Consider the following 20,902-nt stretch of genomic DNA (forward strand, 5'->3'; position numbering starts at 1 on the left):
AGCAAAGGGCAGTATTTTCAGAAATAGCCATATGGTCCCTAAGGGAAAACATTCTTTTGCTATGAAGTATATTTAACAGACATTTTGGAAATATTGCAACCTAAACAAAAGAGAGATGACTGTAATGTATGTTTGGATTAAAAAATTATCTCAAAATATTTTACATAATTTTTAATAAGGAAATTTATTAATCATCTTTTTTGGATAAAGTTAAATGCCTTGTGTTTTTTTTTTAATGGTGATAATGGAATTTTACTTTTGATAGTGGTTAGTCTAAAAGGAGAGGTATTACACTTGGGGTTGGAGCTAGAAGTGGCCTGCAGAATTATGGAGAACTAGATTAGAATGTAATTGGGCAATGTTTAACAAAATAAATACAAAATAGATATTAATTCATAGTTTTCCAAGTCAGTATGTGGTAGGGATCCTTTTCTATTTGAGTTTGACCTCACTGATATATAGTCACCTTTAAAAAAAATAAATCTGCTTCTATTTTTGTGTATTTTGCTAATGATTTGAAGGACAAAATACTATTTTAGTTGATAAAAATAAAATCTTATTAGAATGTAATCATTACCTATTTACTAGAATAATTTAATTTTTAACACATATACAAGCAACATGAATCTTTGAGTTTATTGCAAAAGTAAAACTTATATAGTTGACTGGTAATATTTATTTCTTAGCAAATACACCCATTTGTGAATTACATAAATTAGTGGAGTTAATTTTTTCTAAATTCACTGGAGTTGCAGGTTTATTTTTATAAATTTTGTTTTAACAAATAAAGCAATTTTAGTTTCATTTAAAAACTTCAAATAAATCATGTTGTTTGTAAAAGCTAGCTACTGTTAAAACTTGGTTTTTTTAGTCATTCCCGTTTGAAGACTCATATTTAGCTTACTTAAATTTATCTCTGTATTTGTAGCTGATCACCTTAGAAATAAAAGTAATGTGTTCTTTTTACTTTAAGATGTTTGTTATATGGTATAAGACAGATTTATTGGATTGCAGTAGTTTTAGTACATTTTGGCTAGGATGTTTATTATGACATCACTGAAATCTATATACAGTATGTGATTTCATTTGGTTCCAGTGTTAAATATTTTCATAATTATGCTGGTTTTGGCAGATCACTTGGAATCTTTTCACATCTCTTTTAATGAACATGTTTTACTTCTGGGCTTATGAGACAGCCACATGTTTGAAAAATTAATAGTGTGCCTTTAACATTAACATTGTGCAGAAGTGTATGACTGCAGACATTTTTAAGGATGGTAGTTGAACTAAAAGTAGTTTCAGTAAGGCTGTAACCAGAGTAGTGAATTTTTGTTAATTAAAGACTCTATCGTTTAATACAATAATAGATGTCATTTAAAAACCTCTGGATAGAGAAGTTGTTTTTTTAGAATGAATCATACTATGAAGATACTATGTTATCCTGAAAATTAATGATCTTGAATGTGAATTTTCTTTCATCTTTTCAACTTGTGATTTTAAATACATTATTCTCACCTTTTGCTTATAATTGATAGGCTTAACAAAGCATTTATAATTTTTTAATAGGCTTAACAGTGTTCTCTTAATTATGAGCTATAATGTTAAGTATTATTTTTTTAAAGTTTAGAGTTGTGTGCATATTAAGATACCTCGTAGGATACAGATTTTAGAGCTAGAATGGCAGCTAGTCCACCTCTCTTCTTTTACAGATGACAAAGCTGAGGTTGAGAGTTTAAAGTGACTTACTCAAGTTAACTCAGTGTGAAAGGCAGGATTTGAACACAGATCCTCTGAATTTCAAGTCTAACACTTTTGTAATCCAGTGCCATATGTATATATGCCAATGCGCATATATATGTATATATGTCATGTTTACTTGAATATTGTTATGTATGTTACACTGAGCAGTAGTCAGCTTTATTAGATCATTTAATTGAGAAATTGAATATATTGCCATTCTTTGAATATCTGAGAATTAATTTTTAAAACTAGGATGACAAAATAGTTATTAGTTTTCATTTTACGTATAGGAAAATAGGTTTAGAAAACCCAAGTGAATTGGCCAAGTTTATACATTGAGTTATCTTGTGTTATAGTTATTTGTGGGAGCATCCCTTCTCTTCCGCCGCCCCCAACTGTGTGCTCTGTAAGAGAAGATGATGTCTTAGGTAATCTTCATATTAAGGCTTGTTTTAGTTCGTGTATCTATTGTCTCCCCTATTACAATGTAAGCTCCTCCACAAGAGCAGGGGCTGTTTTCTTCTTTGTATTCCAGGGCTTAGCACAGTACCTGAAACATGTAGGTGCTAAATGCTTGTTGACTTGTTAATAAGTGCTTGTTGATAGATTTATTGATTGATGTTCATATCTCCCCAATATCTTAGCTTAGTGATCTTTATAATAGTAGTTTCTAAATCAGGCCTGCACAATATATGGCATGTGGGCTGCTTGCAGCCCATGAAAAATATAGAGGATGTAAAAGAAAATAAAAATGTAATGAGTGCTTTTGTCCATGCCCCACTTAACCTGCCTTCCACTAGACACTGTTGTGCCTGTCATGTAACTTGGTGGGTGGGTTGCCCATATGTACTCTGTCCTGTTTGTCATATGACCCACAGCAACCAACCACTGTTAGTCTGTCTCTAATCTGAGAGGAGCAAGAATTGTATCTTTTCACTACGTTTTGAGTTGTTACTGGCATTGAACAGGGACAAAGTAAGTGCAGCCACATACCAACAGAACTGATGCCTACTGCTGATGCCTGCTATGCAATGAGTGGCAACAACTTGAGGGCTTCTTCCCCTCCCTCATTGCGGGGCTACGTGTGAGTGTCTGGGGCTCCCTCCAAGGTCAGACAGATGCTCAGTTCAGTATTTCTTAGTATGTGTGCAGTTGCAGTGGAGAATTTTTGTTTTTAACATTAAAGTTTTTGGGGTAACATTGTAAAATGGGTGATAAAAAGAAATGCAAAATTGAATTAGAACAGAGAGTGTTTAATCCAGAGTGGATAGATATACATGAGAGACAAAATATTGTACCTTGTTTGCCAAGAAGTAATAGCCATTCCCAAGGAATACAATCTTTGTCACCATTTTGAATCAAAATATCCTAATTTTAGCAAATTGGACACCAATGAAAAACAAATTGAAACATCCAAATTGTTGAAAAATCTCAGTGGGGAACAATGGTTTTTCAAGAAGTAAACTCAGAAAATGAGGTGTGTACTAAGGTTAATTTTCAGATTTCTAAAGAAATCTGTATCAGGCATGATTCTGGAGTACAATAAACTGATTGCTGACAAGAAGGGTAATACGTCCCATTAACTAAATGTAAATAGTAAGAAAACCTGAAAAATATATTAAAACTTGACCGCTTAGCAAAGTAATTTTTTTTAACATTAATGGATTTCATTATAAATAAAAATCTTGTAATTAATTGATATCAATTGAAATTGCCTTTTTAAAAAATATGGTTTATTTGCAAAAATAGTTTAATCAATAGTTATACACTTTACTTGGAAAGCGAGCTGCTAAAAACCTATCTGCGGCCCGAAGAAGTTTAGCCTATTTTAATTTTGGCCCCTACCTACTGCCAAGTTGTGTAGGTCTGTTCTAAATGTTTGTGGAAACTGACTAATTTGTGGGAATGTTGAGAATAAAATAGTAACCATGAGGTTAGGTCTCATGGTTAGGTTAGTATTATAACCTGTCTTAATCTGAATCTAACACTTAAAAAAATGCAAAGACTGAGTTTCCTCAACCCCCCTTGATGTTTTACAACCTATTAGGGTAAATGCCTGATCTAAATATTTCAAGACCATTCCTTATGTGCCTTTATGCTGTGGAGATGGGGAACAAATATCCAACATCCTTCATTTAAGTTATCCATAATATAGTTAAGAATTCTGTAAATATGAATAATATTTTCTTCTATTTTTGAAAATAAATTCTAAAATTGATGCCATCTAAAGAAAAGCAATAATATATGATTTTAAATTACTGAAAAATGTAGTTATGTGGCATGTTTTTTTGTTTTTTTGGACATTCAGTTCAATTAAATCCAATTAAGTAAACATTCACTAACACCTGCACAGGGCTAAGCAATGGGATTACGAAAAACAGACAAAAGACAGTCCCTGCCCTGAAGGAGTTTACAGTCTAATGGGGGAAACAACATGAATACATATGTACTAAGCAAGCTACATGCAGGATAAATGTTGTTCATCCTTCATTTTTTTGAAGAGGACCAATGATATCACAGAGATATTACATGTCTTGACTTTCTCATGAATTGGATTTAAATGAGGCAGAGTTGCGCAGAGTTGCACAAAGTTGTCAGCCTAATTCTCTCTTCCAGAGTCATCCGTCCAGTGGCTAGACAAAAGTCAAGATGACTGGTGGTGGCCCAGGATGCAGTAGATGACTTTGGCACCTTTAATATCTGATCAAGCTCTAAGTGCTCCACAGCACCTGCTTTAGCCACCTTCATGGCCTTTGGAACAGGGTGTATGGGGTGTTCAGGGAGGACTAACACCTCCGCTGTGTGGGCTTGCTGAGAACTTTTCAGGGTTGTTCATCCACTTTCAGTGTCCACCTCTCACCCAGCTTTCATCTGTGGCTCCAAGAAGCTGTAGCATGCACAATGGCCACACCCCGGTAAAACCGTCTTGGCAGATGGGCCAAACCAGGTTGAGAATAACTGACAGGCCTCATACCAGTCAGTGAGTTAGGGGGATGTCTACCCCAAGCATGTAAAGACTTCCCCCCAGTGAAATGGGCGGATAAATACAGAATAAATAGGAAATAATTAAAAGAGGTAAAGTACTGCAATTGAGAGGGATTAGGAAAGGCTTTTCCTATAGAAGGTGAGATTTTAGTTGGGACTTGAAGGAAGCCAGAGAGGTTAGAGTAGTTGGAGAGAAGGAGGGAGAACATTCCAGGCATGGGGGACAGCCAGAGAAAATGCTCAGAGCTAAGAGATGATATATTTTGTTCTTGGAACTGCCAGGAGGCCATTGTCACTAGCTCAAAGATATGTGTTGGGGAGTAAGGTTTAAGAAAACTGGAAAGGTAAGAGGGGGCTAGGTTATGAAGGTCTTTGAATACTAAACAGAGCATTTTGTATTTTCTCCCTGAGGCAATAGGGAGCCATTGGAGTTTACTGAATGTGTGAGGGTGTGTGTGTGTGTGTGTGTGTGTGTGTGTGTGTGTGTGTGTGTGTGTGTGTGTGTGTGTGTGTGTGTGTATGTCATGATCAGACCTACGTTTTAGAAAAATCACTTTGGTGAGAATGTGTTGGAGCAGAGAGAGACTTAAAGAAGGCATATCCACTAGCAAGCTATTGCAATAATCCAGGCATGCAGTGATGAGACATGAGAGAAAGGCTAGGTTATGATATGACGTTTTAGGGACTTAAGGGAAACCATGGACTAATAGATAACTCAGCATACTTCCTACATCATTGCCCCTCTTCTAACAGAAAGCAGCACCAGTAGCACAAAAGAAAAACAAACAACAAACTAGCAAGACAAACTTTGAAAAATAAACTAAAAAAACTGGTCCCATTCAAGTCTGTTTAAGAGGTATTTCAAAATGAAAGTGTAAGAAAGTTGGCAAGAACCCTTATTAGTGTAAATTGTAAAATTAAATAAGTTAATATAAATCATAAAAATAATGACAATCTCTTAACACTGTATGAAGATTCTCAAAGAATTGTTAAGGAATTGATCTTAATTACTCTAAGAGATTCTTTCTCCCATACAAACTTGTGATTTTAAAAAAAGAAATAAAAAAATAATGATTTCAAAAAAGGTGATAATTCCAGAGAAAAACAAAGAGCTCTAGAATAGGTTAAAGAGATTCAACTTGAGAATGGTAGAAGTAGGGGAGGAAATAAAGTATAATTAAACAAACAACATTTTAATTGAAGAATGTGAACCTTTTTTAAAAAGTTATTTATTTATTTTTTAACATGTGTTTTTAATACTTTGGGTTATACTTTTTCTCCCTTCTTCCCCGTTCCCCGCCCCCTATTGAAAAGGCAAGCAACACGATACAGGTTATAGATAGCTTTCCGTACCCCATTGTGTATGTTATTCCCTCCTTAAGCCAAATACTATGAGAATAAGATTCACTCATTCCCTCTCACCTTTCCCCAATGCCAGAATGTAAACTTTTTGAGGGCAAAGGCTATTTGATTTTTGGGTTCATATCTTTATTGTTGGGTATTATATAGAAGGCACTTAACAAATGCTTCTTGAATTGGATTGAAGGTTAATGATAGGCTGTGGAGTTAGCACAGAGAATGTTTTTTAGGAGCAGGAACAGTTCTCAGAGAAAGACCTCTAGGTACCTACTTGTAAAGTTTTCATATTTTGAAGACTAAGCCAAGAGTATATAATTGTCAAGAAGGTAGGAAAAAAGGATCAGCATGTGTGTAGTGAAGAGTGTTGAATTTATAGTAGGAAGTCCTGGGTTGAAATACTGGCCCTGACATTTACTGCTTATATAACCTTGAGTAAGTCACTTCATTTCTATAGGCCTGAATTTTTTTCATCTGTAAACTCTAAATCTTACTGTCTTATTACCATGCAGAGATTCAAGGATAAAAATGACCTCTGCTTAGCATTCCAGACTCAAGAGAATCACAGCATGTAGGAAATGGAAATTGTCAGTATTAGTTGACAATTATTCTTCCTGTGTGGGTATCTCATCTTGTCATGTTGCACCTATGTTTCGTACCTTGTGTCTACATGGTCTGAATAATTAAAAAAACTCTGGTTTTCACTTGGTAATTAATACCTGTAGTTCTTTTTTTTTTTTTTGGTTACTACTTCATCATTTTTCCTTCCCCATTTTCTTTGTGAGCAAATTGACTGGTTAGATTGTAACTTTGACCTGAGACACTTTATCCCTTAGTACATGGATGTTATAGGTAGAATAATGCTTTTCAGGAAAGTAAAATGATTTTGCCCATGTTCTCACAGCTAACTCATGGCGGTGTTGAGACTAGAATCCACGTTTTTGGACTCCTTGTTCAATTCTGTTTCCTCTCTCTCAATTAAATGTAAAATTGATCCAAACACTTATGCAAAGAAGAGTTCAGTATAATATAAGCTATATGAAGGCAGGAAAGATTTTTTATTCTTTTGCTGTTTCTTAATACTTAGCATATAGAAGGCAGTCACTCAGCGTTTGTTGAATTTGTTTATTGAAGCAAAATACAAAACCCAGCTGTATGTGAGTAAAACATAGTATTAAACCAAAAGATGTAAAAAGGGATAGTCTTAAAGTTTGTCAATGCTGTGTGAATTAACAAACAGCAGGGGTAATGGTAGCATGGCATTATCATAGGATCGTTGATTTTAAGCTGAAAGGGACTTTAAAAGCCATTTAGTCAAATGCCTTATTTTACAGATGAGGATACTGAGGCCCAGAGAGGCAAAATAACAAATAAAGGAGATTTTCAGAAGTGCTGTAGTTAGCCAGGTATGAGGCAATCAGGTTTAGTAATTAAGAGAAGAAAAGATAAAACATACTCCAGTAAAATTTACAAGTCCTCAGTAGTTCAGGAATAGAGTGTTGTTATAGAGAAGATTGATAATATTGACTGAGTATGGTTTGTGGATGAGTTGTGAATGTTAACACAGTTATATCCACAGATTTTTTAAAAAATCTAGTTTTTTTTTTATTGGGGGCTTCAGAGTAGACAGATTTATCTTAAAAAGTATGTTTTGAAACATATATAGCAAGAGTTATGATGGTTTACTTAGAAAACTCCACAGAATCAGCATAGATACTAATTGAGACAATTAGTAGCTTTAGCAACATGGCATGCTACAAAACAATTCCTTAAAAATCAACAGCATTTCGGGGCAGCTAGGTGGCACAGTGGATAGAGCACTGGGCTGGAATTCAGAAGGACCTGAGTTCAAATCTGGCCTCAGACACATAACACTTACTAGCTGTGTGACCCTGGGCAAGTCACTTAACCCCATTGCCTAGCCAAACAACAACAACAACAACAAAAAGAACAAAAAAACAAAAAATCAACAGCATTTCTATAAAATAATAATGAAGCATAAGAAGCAATAATAGAAGTGTAATGGTTAGTGTAATACTCATGGTTAGGCTGTGCCAATACAATAAAAATGAAAGTGTCACTCAAATTAGTTTACACTTTTAATGCTATACCAATCAGATTACCGAGGGGATACTTTATAGAGCTGGATAAAATAATGAAATTTATTTGGAAAAACGAGAGATCTAGAATACCAGGAGAAGAGATGAAAAGAAGTACAGGCAAAAAGAGAATAGTACTTCTAGACCCCAAACTATATTATAAAGCAGGAGTCATCACAACCATCTGGTATTGGCTAAAGAATAGAGAGATAGGTCAGTGGAGCAGACTAGACAAGGGTGACGCAGAAACAATAGAACTCAATAATCCAGTGTTTGATAAAGTGAAAAACATATGTCACCTAGGAAAAAAAATTCTATTTGATGGAAACTGCAGGGAAAACTGTAAAGCAGCCTGGTAGAAATTAGGCCTAGACCAACATCTTACACCACAATGCAGTCTAAATGGATATATGACCCTCATATTAAAGGTCATACCATAAAAAAATTAGGAGAGAAACAGATCATATTCCTCTCACAGCTATGGATTAGAGCTGTACTCTTAACTAAATGAGATAAAGGCAGTTATGAAAGATAAAATAGATAACTTTACTTGAAACTGAAGGGCTTCAGCATAGATGATATTAATTCGTCTAGGATAAGGGAAGTGGTTGAATGGGGAAAAAATCTTTGTATCAGATTTCTAGGATAAGGAAAGTGGTAGAATGGGGAAAAATCTTTGTATCAGATTTCTCTGAAAATTGTTTGGCATATAAGATATATAAAAAGTGCATGCATGTAAGTTATTGATATGTCTTATATTCCCACATATATGAATATATATCCTTATATACATATATACATATATACATATGTGTGTATGTATGTGTGTATATATAATATATATTGTATCTTTGTGTTTATATATATCCACATGTATATCCACACATATATACGTTACTAATAATCATTCCCAAATAGATAAATGGTCAAAAGACCTGAACAAGCAGTTCTCAAAAGAAGTGCAAAGTATTCACAATTACATGAAAAATGCGCCAGATCACTAATAATAGGAGACATGCAAATCAAAACAGCTGTGAGGTTTCACCTCCTGCTAACTGGCAAAAATTATGAGAAATGGAAGCAGTAAATGTTGGAGGTGATATGGGAAGATAACCATACTAATTCATTGTTGGTAGAGCTATGAAGTAGTGCCACCTTTTTGGAAAGCAATTTGGAATTATGCAAATAAAGTGACTAAAATGGCCATGTCCTTTGAAACAGAGACTCCATTTCTGGGCTTATTTCCTAAGGAAGTAATTAATAAGGAAAAAGTCCCCACATACTCAAAAATATAACAGCACTTTTTGTGATACCTAAGAATTGGAAAGAAAGTAGATTCCCATAATTTGGGGAATTGCTAAACAAATTGTAGTAAGAAATGTGTGTGATGAAAACAGAGAAGCATGGAGAAATCTATATTAACTGATGCAGGCTGAAATAAGCAGGGCCATGAAAACCGTATATGTAGTAACCTTTTGTTCATGGTTGATTCATTTGTTTCGATTGTGCCTGACTCTTTGTGACCCCATTTGGGGTTTTCTTGGCAAAGATGCTGGAGTTGTTTGCCATGTCCTTCTCCAGCTCATTTTATAGTTGAGGAAAGTGAGGCAAACAGGGTCAAGTGTGTTGCCCAGGGTCACATAGCTAGTAAGTGTCTAAGGCCAGATTTGAACTCAGGAAGAGGAGTCTTCCTGACTCCAGGCCTGAAACTCTATACTCTTCACCACCCAGCTGCCCTTATGTAGTAACTACAGTGGTGTAAATGGAAAGAACAATGACTTACCAAAAAATCAAGAATAAATGTTATAAAACTATAAAGATCAAGCAGGACTGGAAGAAAATTTACCCCCAACCTACCCTTTTGTGGAGGTAGGAGGTCGACAGGTATTACATACTGAACATGTTTTTGGACTTTTTCAATGTATTGATCAGTTGTGCTGACTTTGTACTATTTGTCATATGGGATGACTGTGTGGGAGAGGGAGGAGGAGATATATATGGGATATTTTGGCGATGTAAGAAACATAAGATATCAACGCTTATTTTAAAAAAATACATAGCAAGTCATAAAAACTATGATTTTTCAAGTGCTGAATTTCCTCTAAGGGGAGGTAAGACTGACACGGCTAATGCCTGTTGGAGAGCAGTGTGATGTTATTACTTTCAGCTATACTTTGATGTGGTTGGGAAAACTGGATTGGCAAAGATCTCAGCCATTGAGACCTACCCAAAGGAAATCTTAGTAACAGACAGCATGGAGGGCCTCAGATTTGCCCTTCAACATCTAAGTACCTATTCTCCCAGCTTTTACTCAGACTTGTGGGTTGGGTCCTTTTGGTGGCTGCTGGCTGCTTCTACTAGTTGTAGCTCAGTGACGTGCTTCCCATTAACAATCAGGCAGTAGACTCAAATAGCTTTTATCAGAGAGATTATCTCATAAGGCGTGGCAAAAATAACAGTTATAAAACATCTCTCCCTGCCCCAGACCTGAGATATGTTTTCCCCTAAATATATACAGCATCCATGGGGAGAGTGAGTTCAAAGTTAGAATATGATGGTGGTGAGACATACATGTGGGATGCGCATGTGTCAAAGGTACCTAACAACAATTAATATTGTAAGGCTTGGAAGTACTCTGTGTATGTGTGTGTGTGTGTGTGTGTGTGTGTGTGTGTGTGTGTGTGTGTGTGTGTGTATGTATGTGTGCTTCCTGCCACTCCTGCCCTTTGATGTTGGTTTAAGGTATCCTTCATAACTGCTCCCAACTGTTGAACTATGGATACATAATTTATCTGCTTCATAGTTAGAGACATGACTTATTGGGGTGGGGAGAAAGGTGGAGAAGATAGAGACAAATAAATTCCCATCTCTTCCCCACAGGGCTTATACTTTACAAATGTTGAGAGTCTTGACTATTCTTCTAGGTTTAGCTATTTAAAATCCCAGAGGTATGACTAATTTGTTTTCTTAGCCAGTCTGTTGTTCCTTTTTTGATTTATTCAAAGAAATGTTCTCATCTGTTAAAGGGTTTGAGGTGTAAATGGATTTCTCCATTCAGTCAAACAATTCGTTAATGTTATGTGATTACATTCTAACCCTTCCTACTAGAAGCATACTACAGTCCCTAGGACCCTGGGCTTTAATAGATAAGTCCTCACCTTGTCTTACTTGTACCTAGACTGCAATGTTACTTCCTAGACATTTCCAGTCCATACCATCTTCACTCTGTCTCCCCTTCTCACACTAGAACTATTGATTCTGCCCCCTGGGCCTTTGATATGTACTTTAGGTGAGTTCATACTTTGTCTTGCTCAGAACCAGGCCACCATGCCCATGACTTGCCTTTGATTAGAGTCAGAATTTGAACCTAGATCTTTACTTACTCCAAATCCAGCACTCTCTGCCCCAAGGTCATTGCTGGTATTCTCTTCTGATACTTTCATGGAGCCTTCAGTATTATGGTCCCTCATAAGCTTTCTCATCTCTTTACGAAACCTTTAAAACATTTGACATTGGTTGGTTAACAGGTATTTATTCAGCTCCTCCTATGTGCCACGTCCTGCTAAGCACTATAAATTTAGTGGGCTAAGAAGACAGAAATAAAGCCCTTACCCTCAAAAAGCTCACATTCTAATGGGGGAGACAACATGCAATAACTATGTCTATACAGCATAGATAACAATGTAAATGGAAGATGGTCTCACCAGGAAGGCAATTGCAGTGGGACAGATTTCCTGTAGAAGGTGAAATTTGAGCTGAGTCTTGAAAGAAGTCAGGAAATATGGGGGTTTGAGTGGAGGGGGAAGAACATTCTAGGCCTGGGAGACAGCCAATGGAGATGAATGGAATTTGGAGATCAAGAAGACCAGTGTAGCTGGGTTGTGAAGTGTGTGGAGCAGAAGAAGGTGTCAGAAGACTAAAAGAGGTAGGAGGGGGCAGGTGCTTAATGGGACTTTATATTTAATGTTGGAGATGATAGGGAACCACTGAAGTTGGAGGGTTTGTGTAGAGATGACATCTTTAGACCAGCACTTTAGGAACTGTTTGAGTTTGTTTCATGAGTAAATTTTTTGAGCTATATGAAGGTAGATTAAAAATCTTCTCATAGTATATGTTTTGAGAAATGACTTTAAATTTATTTTGACTGAATTACAATACATTGATGTCACTAAAATATTGAAATTTGTTTTGACAATTTTTTAATGTACTTATAAGTAAGACTTGCATTTGAATCTAAAACATTGTTAATCAGGAACCCATTTTTATCCCACTAGAATATAAATAGTAGTTGCTTATTATATGTAGTGCATATTGAATAAAAGTAAAAGAGGATAGCTCCTCTAACTTAGAAACTTTAAATCATTTCTTTTCAACAACTCTTTACTTCCTGGCATTATGTTTAATGGGTTTTTTGGTTTCCTTTTTGTTTTTTAAATTAAAAATAGGATGACCATGAAAGTTGTGGCTCTAGTTCAACTAACAGAAGTGCTACTGAGAACACAAAATCATCAGTGAAACCTAGACGAATTCAGCAAGCTACCCCTACGGACCCTGACTTACCACCAGGTAACTCAGAATGGAATTTTTGAAAGTGCAAGAAAACTGAATATACTTAAGTATCTTTAATAATGAGATAATTTTTTGGAGGATTTGATGAATCTGTCATCTTTTGAATGCAGATATGCCCTCCAGAAGGGCAGTTCCCTACCCTTCATGGCTTAACTACTCACTGTCTTTCAACTTCACCTACTCACTTCCCCTTCTATAGTCCAATCTGTTGCCAAGGCCTTTTGATTTCATCTCTGTAACATCTCTAGAATATTCCTTTCCTTTGACACTGCTACCACCCTGGTGTAGGCCTTCATCACCTATGCCTGTTGTTTGCTGGTGGGACTATCTGCCTTAATTCTCTCCTTACTCTGATCCAATAAGTCAATCAGTGGAGATTTATTAAGCAGCTCCTACATGCCAGGAACTATGTTGAGTGCTGGGGATATGAAAAGAGTCAAAACACAGTCCCTGACCTCAGGGAGTTCACAATCTAATGGAGGAGACAACATGAAAACAAATATATACAAAGCAAGTTATATAGGATAAAAAGGAAATAATTAATAGAAGGAAGGCACTGGAATTCAGAGGATTTGGCAAAGGTTTCACATAGAATATAGGATTTTAGTTAGGACTTAAATGAAGCCAGGGAGGTCAGTAGTTGGAGCAGAGGAGGAAGAACATTCCAGGTATAGGGGACAGCCAGAGAAAATGCCCAGAGCTGAGAGATGGAGAGTTTTGTTCATGGAATAACCAGGATGCCAGTGTGACTGGATTACAGATTACATGTCAGGGAGTAAGATATAAGAAGAATGAAAAGATAGGAGTGGGTCTAGGTTGTGAAGGACTTGGAATGTCAGAGCATTTTATATTTAGTCCTAAATTTATTGAATAGGAGAGTGACATGATTGACCTGTGCTGTAAGAGAATCACTTTAGTGACTGAATGCAGAATGGATTGGAATGGGGAGAGAATTGAGGCAGGCAGACTTGTTAGCAGGCTGTTACAGTAATCCATATGTGAAGTGATGAGGGTTTGCACTATAGTGGTAGCAGTGTCAGAGGAGAAAAGAGGACATATTTGAGAGTTGTTGAGGAGGTGAAATTGATAGGCCTTGTCAATAGATGGGATATGGAGAGATAAGAGATAGTGAGGAGTAGAGAATAACTCCTAAGTTACGAGTCTCGGACTGGGAGGATGGTGTTGCCTATAAAATGGAAAAGGTAGGAGTAGGGAGATGGCATAAAGATAAAGATAACAAAGTCTGTTTTGAACATGTTGAGTTTAAGATGTTTACTGGATATCCAATTTGAGATGTGTGAAAAGCCTTTGGAGATTCAAGATTGGAGGTAAACAGAATTTGGGGCAGAATAATAATAAGTAGTTTGAAAATCATCAGTATAGAGATGGTAATTAAGTGCATAGTAACTGATGAAATCACCAAGTGAAGTATGACAGTGGGAGGAGGGAAAATTGCCCAGAACAGAGGGCTGTGGGACGCCTATGGTTAGTAGGCATGATCTGAATGAATATCCAGCAAGGGAGACTGAAGAGGAGTAGTCAAATAGGTAGGAAAACCAGGAGAGAGTGGTGTCCTGAAGATCTAGAGAAGAGAGTATCAAAGAGGAGAGAGTGATCAATAGTGTCAAAGACTACAGAGAGGTCAAGGAGAATGAGGAATGAGAAAAGACTATTGGATGTGGAAATTAAGAAATCATTAGTAACTTTGGAGAGAGCAGTTTCAATGGAATGATAAAATCAGAAGCTGATTTGTAAGGAGAGAGAGAGAGAGAGAGAGAAGAGAAAGTGGAGGTGCCTTCCATAGACCGCCTTTGCAAGGAGTTTAGCTATAAAGGGCAGAAGAGATATAGGACAATAGTTAGCAGGGATGGAAGGATCCAAGTAAAGGTTGAAAGGGAAAGCCACTAGAAAGGGAGAGATTGAAAATAAGTGATAGGGGTTGGCACAAGGGTAGGAGTTGGAGGAGATGGGGTGGAATGAGATTGCTTGTGGAGATAGAGGGGTTAGCCTTGGTAAGAAGTAAGGCCACTTCTCCATGTGAGACAGAGGTAAAGGAGGAGATAATGGTAGAAGGCGTCTGAGTGATAGGAGATGGTATTGAATGGTGGGAGTGATCCAAGGCTGATCTATCCTCCACTAAAGTGATTGTCCTAAAATACAGTCCCAACTTTTGTCACCTCCTACTCAGTAAATTTCAGTGGTTCCCTTTTTTCTCAGGATCAAATACAAGTATTATCCAGGTCCAGTGCTCTCTTCATTGAGCCACTGAGCCACCTAGCTGCCTCCAGTAAGTATCTGAGGCGGGATTTGAGAGCAGGGATTCCTGACTTCAGTACCAGTATTTTATTCACAGCACCACTTAGCTGCCTGATTCTTGCTACCTTATTTTTAAATCTTTTTTTTTTTAACAGTGTCCTACAGGTAGTAGCTTATTGGATTGAATTGTATTGGTTTAAATCTTCACTTAAAAGAAGTTTTTAAATTTTCGTGTTTAAATATCAAAAATGCCACTTATACTCAGTCTACCATATTTAGAAAATATTAATTTATTGATTCTTTTAGTGTTGTTGGGTGGTAGGTATGTAAAGTTTTGTAATTTCTTATAGTTGGAAAGACCTAAAAGTGAAAGTAATTTCTTTCTATTAAAATTTTTTTTATTTTCAGTTCCAAATTCTCTCCCTCTCTACCCCTTCCCTCACCTACTCAAAAGGCAAGAAATATGATACACATTACACATATCGTGTAAAACATATTTCCACATTAGCCATGTTACCAAAAAGAAAAAGCAAGAAAAATAAAGGAATTGGAAAAAAATTCTTTAATCTGCACTTACATGTCATCAGTTCTCTGTCTCTGGAGGTGGATAACTTTTTTTTATCATGAGTCCTTTGGACTTGTCATTGTCTTGATCAGAGTAGCTAAGACTTTTACAGTTGATTACAATATTGCCATTAATGTGTACAGAGTTTTCCTAGTTCTGATCACTTAACTTTGCATTAATTCATATAAGTCTTTCCAGGTTGACAGTAATTTCCTAAAGTCACAAATGAACCAGTGGTAGAACAGAGAATAACATATGCAATCCTATACAAACATATACAGAGAATAACATATATAATCCTAGACTTGAGTACTTTGTTTATTCCCCTGAAATAATCTTCACATTCTCCTGTTTAATTTTTAAAATGAAACAAGTTTCAGTCAGGATACACATAATCATCAGTATTTATATTGTCTCTATCTCCAGCTTAATATTGTGAAGAGAAAGCTATTTATTCAGTTAATCAATCAATAAATATTTAAGTGTCTACTTTATACCAGTGCTAGACTTCTCCTCGATGCCTGCCTTTTTGGTTACTTTGAGAAATAATTCATTCATTATTCATAATTCATTAGAAATAAATAATAATAACTCATAAATTATTCACCTCATCTTCTAAGCTTTAAAATGAGAGGATTCTACTAAATGACCTCCAAGGTTCCTGTCAACTCTATAGTTCTGTTTATTTTTCTATTTGTTTGTTTGTTTATTTATTTATTTTTGCTAGGCAGTTGGGGGTAAGTGACTTGCCTATCGTCACACAGTTAGTAAGTATCAAGTGATCAAGTGTCTGAGGTTGAATTTAAACTCAGGTCCTCTTGTTTCCAGAGCCGGTGCTCTATCTACTCTGCCACCTAGCTGTTCCTCTGTTTTTTTTTTTTTTTAAAGAATTTATACTCACTTGGTATGTAGGAATTGTTATCTCACAAGTCAAATGTTCTTTTTAATTTTTTTACATTCTCTAATTCCTTACAATAAGATTTGACCATCTTACTTTCTTATTTATACAGTTAGAAAACTGTATAAATTCCTTAACTTTTTAAAACTTTATTTGTTTTTTCTCTTTTTTTAAGTAAGGGGCTTAGGAAACTAAATCTTAGATAATTTAGTATCAGTCAGTACTTCACTACTTCCAGTAGAATGTAAACTCCTGAGGTCAGAGACTGTTCCATTTTAGTCTTTGTATCTCTAGTGAGAACAGTGCTTTATACTTAATAGGTCATAAATCTTTCTTACATTGAATTATTAAATTGGATTAATTATTTCAACAGTATGGTTATTTAGAGTAATACAGATTGTAGCTCATTGTTAACTTTTAAAAAACAATTTAATTTAGTTCTTTTTTGGTTACATATTAAGTTCTGAACTTTCTCCCTGTCCCCCTCCCTACCCCCTACTAGAGAAAGCCACCATTTGACATAAATATCCATATATCCATAAATATATATATATATATATATATATATATATATATATATACATGTGTGTGTCTTATACTGTGTATAATTCTGTTAGTTACTTTTCTGGAAATGGATAGCATCTGCCTTCATAGGTCTTTTTGTAGTTGATTTGAGTATTTATAATACCCAGAATGACGTAGTTGTTCACAGTTGTTCTTCAAACAATCTTGCTGTTACTGTATACAGCCTTCTCTTGGTTCTGCTCATTTTACTCTTCATTATTTTGTGCAAGTCTTTCCATGTTTTTCTAAAATCAATCTGCTTCTTGTTTCTTATAGCACAATAGTAGTCTTCCATCACAATCATATACCACAACTTGTTTAGCCAGTTCCCAATTGATGGGCATCCCCTCAGTTTCTAGTTCTCTGCCACTACAAAGAGAGCTGCTATAAATGTTTTAGAACATAACGGGTTTTTTCTCTGACCCTAATAACCTTGGGAAACATGTAGTAGTGGTATTGCTGGGTGAAAGGGTGTACACATTTTTATAACTCTTTGGTCATAATTTCAGAATGCTCTCTAAAATGGTTAGATCATTTCACAGTTCCACCAACAGTATGTTAATGTCCTACTTTTTCCACATCTCCTCCAACATTTATTATTTTCCCCTTTGATCACTTTAGCCAATCTGATAGGTGTGAGATGATAACCTCAAAGTTGGTTTAATTTGCATTTCTCTAATCAGTAATGATTTAGAGCATTTTTTATGTGACTATATATAGTTTTAATTTCTTCATCAAAAAAGTGCCTCTTCATATCCTTTGATCATTTATCAATTGGGGAATGACTCATATTGTTATAAATTTGACAGAGTTCTCTGTATATTTGAGATGTGAGACTTTTATCTGAGAAATTGTCTATAATTTTTTCTCCTTTTGTTCTAATCTTAGCTACATTGGTTTTATTTGTACAAACCTTTTTAATTTAATGTAATCAAAATTATCCTTTTTACATTTCATGATGTTCTCTTTCTCTAGTTTGTTCATAAATTCTTCTCCTATTCGTAAGTCTTATTAGTTCCATGTTCTTCTAATTTTATTTATGATATCTCCATTTATATGTAAGTCATGTATCCATTTTGACCTGATCTTGGTAAATGGTGTAAGATATGTTCTATGCCCAATTTCTGCCAGACTGCTTTCCAGTTTTCCCAGCAATTTTTACCAAATAGTGAACTCTCATCCCAGAAGCTTAAATCTTTACATTTGTCAAACACAAGTTTGCTATAATTATTTACTACTGTGTATTGTATATCTACTCTGTTCCATTGATCTACTTTTCTTTTTCTTAGCCAGTATCAGATAATTTTGATAATTACTACCTTGTAATATAGTTTAAGATCTGGTACTGCTAACCTCCTTCCTTTACAATTTTTTCAATTTTACAATATTCCTGACCTTTTGTTCTTCCAAATGAATTTTATTATTTTTTGCAGCTCAACAAAATAAATTTTTTTTTGTAATTTAATTGGGATGGCACTGAATAAGTACATTAATTTAGGTGGAATTGTCGTTTTTGTCATATTAGCTCTACCCCTCATGAAAAATTAATATTTTTCCAGTTATTTAAATCTGGCTTTATTTGTATAAAAAGTGTTTTATAATTATGTTCATGTAGTTCTTGGGTTTATTTTGGCAGGTATACTCCCTTTTATTTATGCTGTCTATAGTTATTTTACAAGGGGTATGTCTTACTGTTTCTTTGGTAGGGTTCTATTGGTGATATGTAGAAATGCTGATGATTTATGTGTGTTTATGTTATATCCTGCTACTATTCTAAAATAATTGTTTTGTTGTACTTAAATTATTAAATTTATTGGCATACAGTTGGGCAAAAATGACTCCTAATACTGTGATTTCATCTTCAGTAGTGGTATATTCATGCATTTCATTTTTGTTAATAGTGATATGGCTTTCTTCTCTCTCTTTAAAAATCATATTAATCAGTGGTTTATCTGTTTTATTATTTCTTTTCATAAAACCAACTCCTAGTTTTATTTATTAATTCAGTAGTTTTCGTACATTGTGTTTTATTTATCTCACCTTTAATTTTTTGGGTTTCCAATTTGGTGTTTGAAGTTTTTTACTTTGTTCTTTTTCTGATTTTAAAAAATTGTATGCCAATTCATTGATCTGCTCTTTCTCTGTTTTATTGATGTAAGCATTTAGAGATATAAATTATCCTCTGATTACTGCTTTTGCCATATCCTATAGGTTTTGGTATGTTGTCTCATTATAATTTTGTTTAATAAAATTATCTCTTTTTTTAATTAATTAATTTTTAGTTTTCAACATTCACTTCCACAAGATATTTGTTCCAAATTTTCTCCCCATCTCTCCCCTCCCCCAACCCCAAGATGGCGTGCATTCTGAATACCCTTTCCTCTAATCTGCCCTTTATTCTGTGACGCCTTCCACCTACCCCCACACACACTTCTCTTATCCTCTTCCCCTTCTATTTTCCTGTACAGCAGGATAGATTTTTATATCCTATTGACTATATCTTATTTCCCAGTTGCATGTAAAAACACTTTTTAACATTTGTTTTTAAAACTTTGGGTTCCAAATTCTCCCTCTTCCTCCCTGCCCATCCACCCTCATTGAGAAGGCAGGCAACTTGATACAGGTTATATATGTGTAGTCATGCAAAACATTTCCGTGACAGCCATGTTGTGAAAAACTACCTATATTTCCCTTCATTCTATCCCATCCCCCCATTTATTCTGTTCTCTCCTTTCACCCTGTCCCTCTTCAAATGTGTTCGCTCCCCTAATCTGCCCTTCTTTCTATCATTCCCCCTTCTCTTATCCCTTTCCCCCCTATTTTCCTCTAGGGTAAGATAGAGTTCCATACCCAGTTGAGTGTGTATGTTATTCCCTCCTTAAGCCAAATCCGATGAGAATAAGATTCACTTATTCCCTCTCATCTGACCCCTGTTTCCCTTCTACTGTAAAAGCCTTTTCTTGTCTGTTTTATGTGAGATAATTTACCCCATTCTACCTGTCCCTTTCTCCTCCCAGTACAATCCTCTCTCACCCCTTAATTTTATTTTTTAGGTATCATCCCTTCATATTCAGCTCACCCTGTGCCTTCTGATATATATTCCCTCCAACTACCCTAATACTGACAAAGGTCTCATGAGTTACAAATATCATCTTTCCAAGCAGGAATGTAAACAGTTCAATTTTAATAAATATCTTATGATTTCTCTTTCCTGTTTACCTCTTCCATGTTTCACTTGAGTCTTGTATTTGAAAGTCAGATTTTATATTCAGCTCTGGTCTTTTCCTCAGAAATGCTTGAAAGTCCCCTATTTCATTGAATGACCATTTTTTACCCTGAAGGATTATACTCAGTTTTGCTGGGTAGGTGATTCTTGGTTGTAGTACTGTCTCCTTTGACCTCAGGAATATCATACTCTATGCCCTTCGGTCCCTTAATGTAGAAGTTGCTAAATCCTATGTTATTCTGATTGTGTTTCCATAATACTTGAATTGTTTCTTTCTGGCTGCTTTCAATATTTTCTCCTTGACCTGGGTACTCTGGAATTTGGCTACAATATCCCTAGGAGTTTTCCTTTGGGGATCTCTTTCAGGAGGTAATTGGTGGATTCTTTCAATTTCTATTTTGCCCTTTGGTTCTAAACTGTCAGGGCAGTTTTCCTTGGTAATTTCTTGAAAGATGATGTCTAGGCTCTTCTTTTGATCATGGCTTTCAGATAGTTCAATAATTTTTAAGTTCTCTCTCCTGGATCCATTTTCTAGGTCATTTGTTTTTCCAGTAAGATATTTCAGATTATCTTCTGTTTTTTCATTCTTTTGGATTAGTGTTACAGTGTCTTATTTCTCAAATTGTCACTAGCTTCCAGTTTCT

At 35.4% G+C, this 20,902-nt stretch overlaps 1 protein-coding gene across 3 annotated transcripts in view; it reads left to right on the forward strand.

The window, feature by feature from the left end:
- VPS13B (vacuolar protein sorting 13 homolog B) overlaps window positions 1-20,902 on the forward strand; it is a 1,028,583-nt gene that overhangs the window by 46,441 nt on the left and 961,240 nt on the right. For all 3 annotated transcript variants that reach the window (XM_020969177.2, XM_020969175.2, XM_020969189.2), the window contains exon 4: window positions 12,626-12,746. In XM_020969177.2, coding sequence (XP_020824836.2) covers window positions 12,626-12,746 — 121 coding nt within the window. The remainder of the gene's footprint in view (window positions 1-12,625; window positions 12,747-20,902) is intronic.

This window comes from Phascolarctos cinereus, unplaced genomic scaffold (genome assembly GCF_003287225.1).
Source record: "Phascolarctos cinereus isolate Bilbo 61053 unplaced genomic scaffold, phaCin_HiC Scaffold_4;HRSCAF=312, whole genome shotgun sequence".
NCBI classification, from domain to species: domain Eukaryota; kingdom Metazoa; phylum Chordata; class Mammalia; order Diprotodontia; family Phascolarctidae; genus Phascolarctos; species Phascolarctos cinereus.